Below are 14,770 nucleotides of genomic sequence, written 5' to 3' on the forward strand. Positions count from 1 at the left end.
TTTTAAAAAAAAAGAAATATCCTAGAATGATAAAAAGAAAAATAGACCAGCGCAAAACCTTTTTTGACCCTTCCAACATATTTAACTTTGCATACCCCAAAACATTTTTATTTTTAAAAAGCATTAATCAAAGCATTAAAATAGAAAATGATACAACATAAAGAACAACATGATTAACAAAGTGAATTGTAGAGGAAGCACTTGTGAGATATTACAACAAATGTACACCTCTGCGGCCTGCAGGATAAACACACTCCGTCTCTTAGGGTCACAGGTGAGTTAGAGGCTAGTGGCAGGGTACACCCTAGACAGGTCAGCCAACAATCTCACTGATAACCTGACATGCATGTCTTTGGACACAGGGACACCCACAGAGTCACAGACAGGACGTCTCTAGAGTGACTCTACAAAAGTCCCCTGACTGGCCAGAGATTTGAACCTACAACTTTCCACACATGGGCCATTAATCAAAGTAATTTGAAAAACTCTTTGAAAAACTGTAAGAATGAAATAAAATAAAAAAACTTCCCCCCACATGCTTCTTAATATCCAAACTTTAATTATTCCTAATAGACTGCATTAAATGATATTGCAAGTAAGATGTATTATAATATGTATTTTAAATCATGATTAAATTGGATTATGTAAAACCATCACCCTCTGCCATCTGGAAAATTCCAGGTCACATGAGTCATTCTCATATTACTCTTTAGTTCATCATCAGATTTTTCAGTGTTAAAAAATATTTTGAATCTTTCTTTGACCCCGTAATGCCAAATGTGTCATATTTTATACACACGTTTTGAGACGTCAATGCGATTTTTTTTACCCCTTAAAAACCAGATGTGTAAAGTTAACACATAAAGTGTGAGCAAAAAATATTAAAACTCATATATGTGAATTAATATTTAATTTCTTGTTTAAACAAAATTGTCACAAGCTTCAATAAACACATAAAAAGGCAGTTATTTCATGGTTCAGGCTTCAGATGGTTACGATAATAATTCAGTAGGACGAAGTAAATGTTCACTCACGACTTTGCAGAAAATATTTTAATTTCATTTGCAAGGTTATACTGCAAATGAAATCAAATATACAAAACATAATTTTTAACAACTGTTCAGCCTACATGAGTGCAATGTCGTTGTAAATGAAAAAAAAAGGTCTGTTACAAAAATAATGCTATTTTCAAAATTTGTGAATTACTGTTTCCTTAAAGTTTTTAGAGAGGGTAATTAAAATTAACGTTTTAGATTAAAGCGGGTTGTCTGTCTTTATGTGATCAGAATTGAAATTAAAGCATATTTTTATTTAAATCTTAAACCTATTGCACCTTTTTAATATTCTTCATCTTCATCAACAGTCTGACATGCACAGTGTTTATTTGAGCCTTTGTGTTTAACTTAATGTCAGTGGAAGATAGTTTATATGAGTTAAATTTAACATAGCACCAAGTAAATAAGTAAAATGTATTTATGTAGAACCATTGTAGACAAGGATCACAAAGTTATTCACAACAATAATCAAATAAAAATATAGACATTAAAACACAACAATAATATTCATAATTTAAAAGCAAGCCTGTACAAGTAAGTCTTGAGCTACTTTTTAACCGTTTCATTGCAGCCCACAGAAACGAAATCTGAACTGTAGTGGTGGTGCATACCATAGTTAAGAAGCCACAACCTCAAACAGACAGTCTCTTTTAATGTTCAGTCCAAAAAGATGAACCACCAACAGGTTTTGGTCCAAAGATCTCAATGACCTGCATGTTTTATATGACTGCAGTTCACTAAGTAAGTAGGCATTCAACCATGCATAGCTCTGGAAATAATCACAAAGATACATAATGCAAAGACAGCAAAATAGGTGTCAAGTGAGATCACTAGCGAGCCTAATAAGTAGCTGCACTTTGCAGTGAGTGATTTGTAAGTGATCCAAAAAGGACTTCCTGAGGCCAACGTACAGTGAATTACAACTTTGAGGAAACAAAAGCATGAATTATCATTTCTAATTCTGACTTGGACACCGTTCGACTGAGGCGGGCAGCATTTCACAGATAAAATGCAGGATCAAACAAGGCTATTGATATGTGTATTAAAACTAAGAGCCTGATCAAATCTGACACCTACATTTTTGACATTTGATTGAAACAATGATGAAGACCCAAGACTAATAATCAGAGTGCAAACAAAGCTGTCAGTAGCACAAACAAAAACTTTTCTCTGTGTTAACTGAAAATAATTAGCAGCCATCCAGTTCTGTATGGCATCAATACAGTCTTAAAGGATGGATATTTTTACAACATTCTTTGGAGTAAAAGAAATGTACAGTTGGATATCATCTGCATAACAATGATATGAGACACATTCAAAGGTGTTGAAGTGATAGCAAATACATATTGATGCATTCTCAATCACCCAGGAAAGTAAATCTCCAAAAAGTTGATTCTGTTCATCTGGACGTAGCATTTTGTGGGAGAAACGTTTCGTCACTCATCCAAGTGACTTCTTCAGTCTCAGCTGACTGCAGGTTACAACCGCTGCCCAAGCGAAAGCCTGTAGTGATCCCATGTGATCCATGTGATCCCTTTTTTTCTAAACACCGGGTCTCTGTGGCTTTTAAACCCCAAAACACGCTGCGCCAAAAATTGGTCCACCCCAAGGATCGGGTCCCCCGACACAAACAGAGCAACATAGTGTACGCTGTTAAGTGCCAGAAGGATTGCCAGGATTTATACATCGGGGAAACCAAACAACCTCTGGCAAAGCGGATGGCACAACACAGAGGAGCTACCTCGTCAGGCCAGGACTCTGCAGTCTATTTACACCAACAGGCCAGTGGACACTCTTTCAATGATGAGGATGTACACATCCTGGACAGGGAGGAACGCTGGTTTGAGTGCGGAGTCAAGGAGACCATTTACTTGAAAAGGGAAAGACCATCTCTGAGTCGAGGAGGGGGCCTAAGGGTACATCTGTCACCATCTTACAATGCTGTGATTGCAGCCATTCCCCAACTCTCTGTGAATGGTACTCATGGCCATTGATCAGTGGGTTTTGATCAGTGGTCATGAGAATTTGCATAATTAAGATTAAGGAACTGACCTCCCAGCCCATTGTTCCTCAGTGGGCTGGTTTCAGTCATTATCCAAATGTACTGTTTATAAGATTTGGGGAAACCTGCAGTCAGCTGAGACTGAAGAAGTCACTTGGATGAGTGATGAAACGTTTCTCCCACAAAACGCTACGTCCAGATGAACAGAATCAACTTTTTGGAGATAGCAAATACAGTGCAAACAGAACAGGTCCCAAAACAGAACCTTGGGACACACCATAGCACAAAGTTGCAAATGAGGACGCCAAGCTGTCAGCAGCAACTGAGTAAGTTCTGTCTGGAAATAAGAATTAAAAACATTTTAAGTCTGATCCAGAGATGCCCAGCCATGTTGCTAACCTGTCAATCAAAATACCATGATGAATTGTGTCAAATGTAGCTGAACAACGTTTTCATCTGCATCTCTCTTCACTAAAATGCCACGAGAAACTCTAAGAACAGCAGTTTCATTAGGGTGATAGATCCTAAAGTTCAAATTATTTGCAATTGAAAAGGGAAAAAAAAATCTGAATTCATTGGAAGGTCTGTAAATGGTTTTGTTGTGTATCTTTCGCTGATGTTGCTTTTGTGCTTTAATTTAAGAACAGTTTCAGTAAAGACTTAATTTTGTACCATTGTAAAATTTTTAACGTAAAATCCTAGTCTGCAAAAATAACAGCTGTTAATAGTTACCACATAGATGTGTAATTTTACTCTGCAATGTAAAAGAATAGAAAATGCATGAAGTTGAAAAGATCTTAAAGCTGTCTGTGGATGACAATTCCTAAAGTAAAGTTTTGTTGGTGTAAATATTGTTATAATTATCCCGCAGTTTGACATTGGGATGCAATGCTCTGCAGTATGAAAAATATATATACAGTAAAATACAGCAAGGCGCCAGCCAGATTACTCTGGCAGCCATGACATGGAGGTTTGTGTAGTCTTTATATCAGTCCAGATCTGCTCTGATATCAGCACCACTGGGACATGTGGGAGACCTGTTTCTGTTCTTGGATTACTGCTGATCCCAGCAGATCTCTAACTCTGATTTCACACAAACCTGCTGATGTGTGGAACGTGAAGTGCGAGGAGTTCGAGAAGTTCACTTTTGGACACTGTGAAGGTGATATTAGCGGAACAAGGTGAGCCTTGTTCAAACCAGGGGAAATGTTTACATATTTTTTCAAGCGAAATGTGACCATAAATATGTAAATCTGTGACCATGTTAGTCATTCTGTTGCTTTGTCCATGACCGTGACATGCCACTTGTGTTTATCTTTTGTTACACAATCTTCCGACACTATTGTTTGACCATGACAGATAGATAACTTGTTTCTATAAACTATTCTTGGTCAAAAACCATGGTCCATGAACTCATGAGTAATTTGCACCTTTCTTTCATTATCCTTCCCCGTGGCTGCAACCTGATTTTCTTCCTCTGTCTCACATCTTTTGCACCAAACATGATGTTAAACAAGAAAAATCTATCATATATTCTTTCTTCTTGGTTATATGGGCAATTTGTGTTGCTCATTCTTTATTACTGCCATCATGTCAAATTCACATCAGTCAAAATTAAACAAGAATTACTATTGTTAAGCAAAACAGTCCCAGAGCACGATGCTTCACTGTTTCTTCTCCAAACATGGCTCTTGTCATTGCGGCCAGCTCAATCTTTGTCTTGTCTGACCATAAAACCTTTGTCCAGCTGCAAGTTTCAGTCAATTTTTAAGGTGCTGATTTTAGAAACAGGTTTCTTTCTTAGTCGGCACCCTCTGAGTTCACGGCATCGCTGTCCACTGTGACACCGGTGTTCCAGCTATCCCTGGTTCATGGCATGCTTGAGGCTCGGTGGCTCGTGGGTTAATCCTGAGCATACCAACTAATTTCCTTTCATCTGAGGGTGACACTTTATGTCTCCTTCCAGACCTTGGCAAATTGTTGACACAGCTGAATAATTTGTACTAACGTATAGGTTGTTTTTGACGATCTTGTAATCTGCGGTTGTTTAGAAATAACTCTAAACTTTCACAGCTCTCCTTAGATCTTCACAGAGTTCCTCGGATCTTCCAATGAGTATTAGATTTAAGTAAATGTATGTATATATTTGAACCTATATGTATCCTTTTGACCCAGGGTTTATTAAAGATCACGATGACTAAATTACATGACATTAAATGGTAAATGGCCTGTATTTGTATAGCGCTTTTCTAGTCCCTAAGGACCCCAAAGCGCTTTACACAACCTGTCATCCACCCATTCACACACACATTCACACACATTAATGCCCATGATGAGCATATGTAAACTTACGACTTGCCAAAGTGTATATTAACAATGGTTTAGTCTCAGGATTCAAAACATATGCTTTGTGGTGTTTGCATGTGTGGGTGGTGTCATGCTTGCGTCTTCTGAACTGAAGCATTCATTTGCCTCCTGAAAATGACTATATTCATTATTTTCTTTTTGCAAGTCATATTTAATATCACAACTGTTTCCAGATAATTATTATTTTTATATAAGAGCAGAACGGATGAGAAAGAAAATGCAGGAGACTCCTTCTTTAAATAAAATCATATTTATTTTACAAATTTGCACAATTACGGAACAGTGGTGAACATTCATACAAGTAAACACCTATAAATGTGTGTAGCCTGACACACTTGTCTCACACGCGCGCGCACACACACATGCACACACAGACACACTCACTCACACACATCATGTACAGCATGTACGCAATAACAGAGTTTCATATACAGCACACAGACATACGGGCAGCTACCTACAAAGCATTTTGCTTCCTTCCTTCAAGTGTAAATCAGATCAGATTTTGTCCATCTTGCTCATTTCACACATTCACAATGCTCCAATGACTCAGTGTCGTTACTCTAGCAATCAAACAAAAGAGGTGAAGTGTGAAATGCAGACATACTGTAAAGGTGGGTGCTGTTAGCTTCTGTGTCCAGCGCAGGCAGAAGCTCGTGTTTGCAGCTGAGGTGAAGTTTGTTAAGTGTTTTAGAGTAAGTGAGCTCTGCTGTCACTGAGAGGCTCTACAGTGAGTTGCACAAACAGGGCAGCTCTCAGACCTTGGATATGTCTTCTAAAGGCGGATTAAAAAAAACAAAACAAAACATGGCTTACATTTATTAAAAGCCTTTTCGTGCTTAGGTTTGATTTTCCCAATATTATGGCAGTGATTGCTATATAACTTTAAGGATCTGCAGTACCGACTTTGGACTGGTGGTTCATAGTATTTGCTGTAACACTGAACAACCTATACATTTTTCTGACAGCTAACGGTAACACCTCATTAGGTGATTCATTAGCTGCTAGGTAACACTGTTTGTTTAGCATTTGGCATTTAAAGTGGAGAGGAAGTGATACAACTTTACAAATAACTCAAAAAAAAAAAATAGAAAAAGGCTTTGATTGTCTTCACGCAATTCTTTGTGAGGAGAGATCTCCCTAGATACTTTAACAAAAAATACTTTTGCGGTTTTATTGAGCACAGAGGAAACAGAAGCATTTCAGGCAAGGTGAGTAGAGGAGGAGGAAGGGAGAGATTGGACTGCAGAGGGGGGAGGAGAGGAGAAGGCAGACAACAATAAAGTGAAATCTAGTGGAAAAACATAGAGGAATCTTTAAAGTCCTCCTTGTCAGCAACTTTCTAGCCTCACTTTGAGTTGGGCCGCAGCTCCTGTAGTGTATCTCTCTTCTGTTAGTCGTCTTGAATGACTGGCTGAGAAAGTCTTTTCTCACTGCTTCTGGTTGCAGTGTCAGGTATATCAGAATAGACAGAGTGGCACTGTTAGCTGATTATCTCGCTCTCTTTTTTGTTACGGTTAAAATGTGCACCATCCAAATAAAATGTTGCCGAAACTGGACGCAACAAGCAAAGGAATGTGAAGCCCATAAATCCACAGCACAGGGTGTATTGCTGGTAGGTTTCAGACCTCCACCTGCCCCTGTGTCAGGTGAGCCCTGAGCTGCTGGGCTGCACTGACGATCTTCCTCTGGTGTCCCAGCAGGTTCACGCCGAGATCCTGGACGTCTCTGAAAGAGAGTTCAGACAACAATATTCAAATCTTGACAAAATCAATGTGTAAGAGCAACATAAAATTACCAAGGTAATTTTCTAACAGTTTGGATTATCCCAGAAAGTTGAGTCAGTTCACCTGGACGTTGCATTTTCTCCCACTGAAAATACAACTTTCTGGAATTTCCTTACCAGGATGATTCAGCATCAATTTTCCCATCCTACTGTTGCCAAAGTCCATCCATCCATCCATCCATCCATCCATCCTTTTTGCTTAGGCTGCTGCCCCTGCGACCCGGCCTCGGATAAAGCGGATGAAGATGGATGGATGGATGGATGGATGGATGGATGGAAGAAAAACTTTTGAGATCAACAAAAAACCTGTGCGAAGCACACAGGTGTAATCTACAAAGTTTTATGATGATGGTTGAAATCGGAGCTCAAGCATGGGTTCTTCATGCATTCGTTCCTCTTGGACCTTCTTGGACCCTCGTGCTAACTACTGGCCCACCATTCTGTCTCTATTCTATTCTAAGATTGTTTAAAGAATTAAATCTGCAGGTTGCAGAAGTTTCTCCTTTCCTTATCTTATGGTGACTTGTTTTGGTTATCAGATACCTACAAAAACTGCAAAATCCTCTCGGCTATTTGTCCCTCATCAGTTGCACCATCAGAGCACCTTTATCTTATGGTGTCTGTTTCATAACACTAATGGAGTGCTCAGTGAGTTGCAATGAGACACCTACAGGTCCTGACCAAGCACCAGTATGCAGGGCTGCTCTGAAATGTTTTTGTGCACTGAAATGCACAAAAAAAAATCGGCCTTGTCACTTTTGTTGCAGTCGGTCTATCGCGTCTCTCTCTCTCTCCCTTCTTCTATTTTCTTATTATTCTAATTTCATTTCCCTCTGTCTGTCTCTCACTCTGTTTTTGGGACTGGTGTCCCTCCGCCTGCACAGCTTCTCCACAGCTAGTGCTACAGCTGCCTCCTGTGTCTATGAAGGCTCATTACTGCTTGTTGCTGGTACATTACTACTGTTGACGGCGCAGCAGCAATTGCCCTGACAGCTAACATGTTGCTCAATTTGACATTTCCTGTATCTATTTCTAGCTTCTCTTTCTTTGTCTCTCTTAGCTTTCAGCGCCACCTTTTCAGCTCTTCTTTCACACTAAACTCTGTTCAATAAGGTGTGTAAGAGCACAGCAAAGATTGGGGAGGGTCCAGTTGCATAAAGAGATTTGATAGGGAAATACAGTAATGAAAATGAACAAAAAGGCTGCCAGTGCTTCTGGCACAGTCTAAAAGTGCGTCGGCCCACTGGGCTCTTTACCACTATGCGACAACTCGACTTGAGGATTCAGTGGATACCAGGTGGCTGGTGTGCTTGATAATACTCATGACATAGCTAAAATTAAATTAATGACTGATCTAATTAAATCTTAAGTCAAGAAGCCAGCTTTAAAAATGTTTGATATATTTTTCTGTATTTTTACGTTTGTAACTATCCATGCATACTCACTCCATCGTAAGCTTGCTGACGCTGTCTAATGTGTCCAGGTGCACTCGATCAAACTCATCCTGATACCTCTCCATCCTCAGCGCTTTCAGCCAATCACTGACTGTCACCACTGACGATAAGTCTGTGGGAGTGGGGCTGAGCAGCGGCTGGGAGCAGCTTCTGTAAATGTCAAAAATGAGAGCACGAGAATCCATAACTGCAGCAGATTGTGCATCACCTGCTGCCTCGGATATGCTTTGCAGGTGCGTTTGCCAGGAGCTGGCGTCTCACCGAGTTGGCTCAGCTTTGAGGGACGCAGGGTGCCTGATGAGTCGATCCAGAGAAGACAGGACTGAGTCGAAACCTGGTCGGTCTGCCCGCTCGGCCTGCCAGCACTGAAGCATTAGAGAGTGGAGGGCAGGGGGGCAGTTGTGGGGGGCCGGGAGACGGTACTGATCTGCTACTGCCTTCATCACCTGCAGACACAAAGAGGAAGGCATCAGACAGAAGTAGGGCAGATGGAGTCTTGTGCAATTAGCCTCCATGAAAGGTCACAGATCTCTCAGAGCTTTCAAGAATGACTAAGAGAAAATTATGCAAATTTCATCAGTTTGGCATTTTGTCACCGTTTAAATATGCCTGTTGTGTAACAGGAGGAGGGGGAGGAAAGTACATTTAAGTACTGGAGGGCCACATTTGTGTAATAATACGTTTATTCCTCTAGATTACTGAAATATTGTACATAATGAAGGCTGTTTTAACAGCTTAAGCATTTAAAATATGATTTACACAGCACAAATTCATCTTTATTTTGCAGATACAGTATTTTCTGCATCTGTCAGCGTCGGTAGTGATTTGATTTTATTGGTACTTTATTGCTACATGATGCACTGAATGCAAAATTTAGGAGATTTTTTGTTAAAAACTTCACATTGGCTGAGAAAGGCAGATAATAATGCCTAATCCATGAGCTTGGCGAAACTTTAATTTGGGCTAAAGAAGGACTTGATTAGATCACTGTGATCCCATTTATTGACTTCATGAGCACCTCATTCTTATGAATGATATGAATGCTATAGCTCAGGAACAGCTGGAAGGAATATTTATGGTGCAAATATCCGTTTGTACTCGAAGATGAAGTTCAAGATCACTTTGATGTCACGTTTTTGGATGTATCTGAAGAACTTATATGCAAAATATGAAAAGAAAATCCCAAAGGTCAAAAGTCAGCTTCACTTTGACATCATAATGTTAAATACACTTTTCTGTCTAATATTTAAAACATGAGCAGAGGGCACCCTTTAGTCCAATACTGAATTGCTTTTGTTGATATGTAATTTCTTGAACACTTTATTAAATTATGTATTATAAGACTTTTAAAAAACTCAGATGTAAATTGCCACCTGACAAGTTAATGGAAGAACACAACAGCAAAGCAGTAATTCAAGTTAACTGTATATTGTTACACCATAATAAAGATAAGTGCACTATACCAAGGGTTTTGCACATTTGCTTCTTTAACAATTCAGGAAACATTTTTCTTCATACTCACCTCTTGATTGCTCATGTCCCAGTACGGACGCTCTCCGTAGGACATAACTTCCCACATCAGTATTCCAAAGCTCCAGACATCACTAGCTGAGCTGAACTTGCGATGCTGAAATGCTTCAGGTGCCGTCCATCTCACAGGAATCTTACTGCCCTGATAGATGAAAACAGAGCAAAAAACATATACGGTCACTCAGTGATGATGGAAACCAAGCTAAAAGGCGCTCCTTCCCTTCTAACCTACCAGTGAGGCAGTGTAAGTTGGTATGTTGTGGTCCAAGCCCCTCATAAGCCTGGAGAGGCCAAAATCAGATACTTTACAGACCAGGTTGGAGTTGACCAACACGTTCCTGGCCGCCAGGTCTCGGTGAACAAAGTTTCTCTCAGAGAGGTAACGCATCCCTGCTCCAACTCCCCTGAGCATCCCGACAAGCTGGAGGACACTGAACTGACCTTCGTTCTCCTGAAGAAATTAAGAGACATGATGGAGAAAAAAAAGTCTCCAGTGTGGTGTAACATGTGCAGGAATTCCTGACAGTGCGTTGTTTTTCTCACCCTGAGGAAGGCATCCAGGGGCCCGTTCTCCATGAACTCAGTGATGATCCTCTCTGGAGGGGTACGGGTGATAACACCCTCTAGTTTCAGGACATTGGGGTGGTCAAACTGTCCCAGGACTCCTGCTTCACTGAGGAACATCCCCTTCTCTCTGTCTGATGCCCCCCAGCGCAGAGTCTTCACTGCTACCAGCACTTCCCTGCGACCCAGCGGATGGTAACGACCACGAGAAACCTCGCCAAATTGGGCTGTAATGGAATAAACACGGAGGAGATTACACTGTGCTGCTGCCAGCATGTAACAACAGCAAGATTTAAAAGAAAGGAGACCATGAAACGTACCTGCACCAATCACCTCCTCGATCTTGAGGTGAGTTGGGTCGATCTCACGGGCAAATTCTTTGACGGCCTCGCTAGGGTCCTCATAAGTGGATGGGTCAACGTAATACTTAACTCCACCTGGGAACAAGAAATCTACTTTTGAAAAACTGATTCAGAACTTTTAGTCCTTTACTTTAGACATGTAATCCCAAAAACAAGGTAAAAATGATCTTTTATAATGCAAAGCTGATGAGCTTTACTTTACACACAGATAGCATTTCTTTGTATTATTCATTTAATAATAAACATATAGAGCATCTTTATTTTTTTCCTGTAAAAAAACAATGAATCCCAAAATAAATAATTCATTTTATTATATTTCACTCACCTCTGTTACTGATGTACCTCTGGAGTCGGTCACTGTATGGACTCTCCCTCCTCTTACTGCCATGTAAAAGCAGTCAAAAACTGAAATACCAGATTAAAACATACATGCATTCATCTGTTATGGCATTTATACCACAACCAACCTGCGAAACACCACCACAACCACAATGGCTGCCACGACAAGGAGAAACGCGGCCCCACCCATGACTGAGCCCACCAGCAGAGGAAGCCGGGTCTGGATTTGCTGTGAATGCTCCTCTGCGGGAGAGAAAATGAAACACCTTCAGCTATCAAGTTCAGATGTGCTTTTATTGGATATACAGACCACTTTATCTTTAGTTACAGCGATATATGTTCTATTTGAAAGTTTGATATTGATGTTAATACTGAGGCAGAGATGTTTTCTTAGTATTAAAAATGACAAAATAACTACAGAGAGATGTTTGCTGTGTTCATACCGAGGTGTTTAACCTCTTAATTTTTGAATTCAGGTGTTTTCAATCCTATTCCCACAGGTGCAGCCATGCAGCCTGTTTTTAGAAACATCTGTAAAAGCATAGGTCATTCTAAATGCCCCACTGAGGTCGAGCGTGGGAACTTATTCCTCCTAGCTATTCCACAATCAACGGTAAGTTGTATTATTGCGAAGTGAATACGCTCAGGAACCACAGCAGCTCGGGCAGGAAGTGGCAGACCATGTTAAGTTATAGCACAAGGTCACTGAGACGCACCTTTCTGCTGATTCAATAACTGCTGAGTTTCAAACCTCTGACGTTAACACCAACACAGAAACTGGTTCACGGTGTGGGTTTCCATGGCCAAGCAGCTGCTGCAGGTGAAATCTGTAGGTGGCCCAGGACATGTATCCATATAGTGTAACTTTGGCCCTTCTAGTGGCACCATCCCGGTTCTAATTGTGGGTTTTTGAGGTTGAATTCTTTCTTTTTCAGGTGTTCAGAGTTTTGTTATGTCTTTTTTATTTTTGAGGATTTTTGGAGCCTTTAGTTCTTGTTTTAATTTAGTCAGTTTTAGAGTTTAGAAGTGTTCCTTCAATAGTTCCTGTCTCAACGTCCTGTGTCTGCTCACTCTTTAGCTCCGGTTTCTAACTTACTCTTTTATTTTGGCAGTCATTTCTCTCCTGCGCTTCGATTCTTTCCCCTCCTGTCTCGCTGTCTTTGATTATTATCACCTTTAATTTTGCTACCCTGGTGTGTCCACTTTTTCTAATTATATCACATCTAGTCGCTGATAGCTGGTTTTGTGCTTCTGGTTTGCAACACAGTCTTCTCATTTCTACATGATGAAGTTTACATTGAGCAAAATAAAGTGCACTGAAAATGATTCACAGTTTATTCTTTGTTCCCTAGTTTCTCTAACTGCTATCCTGAATTTATCATGCTATCCTGACATCTTCCTCTGGTCTTACTCTTACTATTTTTTATGTGAATGGTAAGGCCTTATATTAACCGCTAAGCTTTGTATTACATATAGTAATGCAACTTCACTGAGATGAATGTAACTGCAGTTACAGTAATTGAAAGCTGCCCCAGCTTTTGTCTGTTTTTCCTTTGTAAATGCTTGTTTTTGTACTAAGTACAGTTGTGCACACCCACACTCAAACAACAGCATGTGCATTTATTTTAATGCTTATGCCAATATGATCTTTTGACAGTTTTCTATAATCATTTCAAATCAGTTCAATTCAGTTGTATTTATATAGCATCAAATCACAACAACAGTTGCCTCAACATGCTTTCTATTGTAAGGGACAGACCCTACAATAACAGAATATATACTTTTTTCTTAAACTATACAAAAATTAATGACTGTGTGCATTACCTAGAGGCAGCGTCGTGAAGTAGATGGTGTTGCTGTAGGGCCCGTAGCCTCGCTCATTTCGAGCTCTGATCTGGAAGGCGTAGATGGAGCCGGGAATCAGAGACTTGACGGTCACTGTGTTAGTCTCACTGTACACAGTCAATGCGCTGTCCACGTCTGAACCCTGACGAACAGAGAGGAAGGGTCTGTTGTTTGGGCTCAGTTTGTTTTGTGTACAATCACGGCCAGTATGTTCAGTAAAGGATGCCTTTGTGTGTATTTACCCAGCGAACACTTAAACCACCGTTGTTTTGTTGTTTGAATGCCATACTGTGTTATGGTGGAAAAAATGGTTCCATTATAAAACATCTTGTTGCCTGCGCAGGCTGGCCATTGTGAACACGAGTTAATGTTCTTCTTGTAGTTTCTAGCACATTTTTGTACATTATAATTTTGTCAGTTAAACAAAGAAATCTAAATAATTCTGGTAATACTGGAAGAGTAAGACAGGCTGCAGTCAAAACAGCAAGATCATGCTCACTGCTGTGAAAACAGGCCAGCTCACTAATAAAGAATACACCACACGTCGGGTAGGTAGAGAGATGCTTGTAGTCACGGTGAAAGTCAAGAGGCCCATAAAAGCTCACCATCCAGTACAAGATGGTCTTCTGCTACAGATTTGATGTGTATTCAGAGATGCTCTCTGCATACCAAGGCTGCAACAGGTGGTTATTTGGGATGATGTTACTTTCCAATCAGCATCAAGGAGTTTGACTATTCTCCTTTGACTTCTGGGATCAGCAAGACATTTTCACCCAGAAAACCTGATCTTTTCTCTTTTTTGAACCATCCATCCATCCATTCGCTTCCGCTTATCCTTTTCAGGGTCGCGGGGGGCGCTGGAGCCTATCCCAGCTGTCATAGGGCGAGAGGCAGGGTACACCCTGGACAGGTCACCAGTCTGTCGCAGGGCTAACACACAGGGACAGACAACCATTCGCACTCACATTCATTCGCACATTCACACCTAGTGACAATTTGGATTATCCAATGAACCTATCCCCACAAGTTGCATGTCTTTGGACGGTGGGAGGAAGCCGGAGTACCCGGAGGGAACCCACGCAAACATGAGGAGAACATGCAAACTCCACACAGAAAGACCCCGGCCTGATGGTGGAATTGAACTCAGGACCTTCTTGCTGTGCGGCAACGGTGCCAACCACCGTGCCACCGTGCTGCCCTTTTTTGAACCACTCTCTTTAATTTCTAAAAACCATGCCACGTTCAAAGTCACTGAATTCACCTTTCTTCCTCATCCTGATGCTCAGTTTGAATTTCAGCTGGTTATCTTGACCACGTCTACATACCTAAACGTGCTGAGCTTCACGTAATTGGCTGATTAGATATTTGTGTTAAAAACATGTTTATGGCAAAACCAGTCCATAGAGTTGATACTGCATCTGTCTCATCACAACCATTTCGTAACCAAATAACTTGGTTTTGTAAGA

General features: G+C 40.5%; 1 protein-coding gene across 1 annotated transcript in view; it reads right to left on the reverse strand.

Annotated features, from left to right (window-relative positions):
- Positions 1-5,664: 5,664 nt before the first annotated feature.
- The window catches only part of ephb6 (eph receptor B6), a 42,809-nt gene continuing 33,703 nt past the window's right edge, over positions 5,665-14,770 (reverse strand). Inside the window, exons 10-19 of the mRNA XM_086311501.1 lie at positions 13,284-13,446; positions 11,588-11,702; positions 11,446-11,501; positions 11,079-11,195; positions 10,738-10,985; positions 10,427-10,645; positions 10,187-10,336; positions 8,926-9,110; positions 8,656-8,814; positions 5,665-7,152 (exon numbers count right to left, since the gene is read on the reverse strand). Of these exons, the coding sequence (XP_086167627.1) occupies positions 7,047-7,152; positions 8,656-8,814; positions 8,926-9,110; positions 10,187-10,336; positions 10,427-10,645; positions 10,738-10,985; positions 11,079-11,195; positions 11,446-11,501; positions 11,588-11,702; positions 13,284-13,446 (1,518 nt within the window). The 3' untranslated portion in view covers positions 5,665-7,046. The remainder of the gene's footprint in view (positions 7,153-8,655; positions 8,815-8,925; positions 9,111-10,186; positions 10,337-10,426; positions 10,646-10,737; positions 10,986-11,078; positions 11,196-11,445; positions 11,502-11,587; positions 11,703-13,283; positions 13,447-14,770) is intronic.

This window comes from Aulonocara sp. 'chitande type north' Nkhata Bay, linkage group LG11, assembly GCF_057382095.1.
Source record: "Aulonocara sp. 'chitande type north' Nkhata Bay isolate Kocher_YH1m ecotype deep benthic linkage group LG11, A_spYH_male_GT1.1, whole genome shotgun sequence".
Classification (NCBI taxonomy): Eukaryota; Metazoa; Chordata; class Actinopteri; order Cichliformes; family Cichlidae; genus Aulonocara; species Aulonocara sp. 'chitande type north' Nkhata Bay.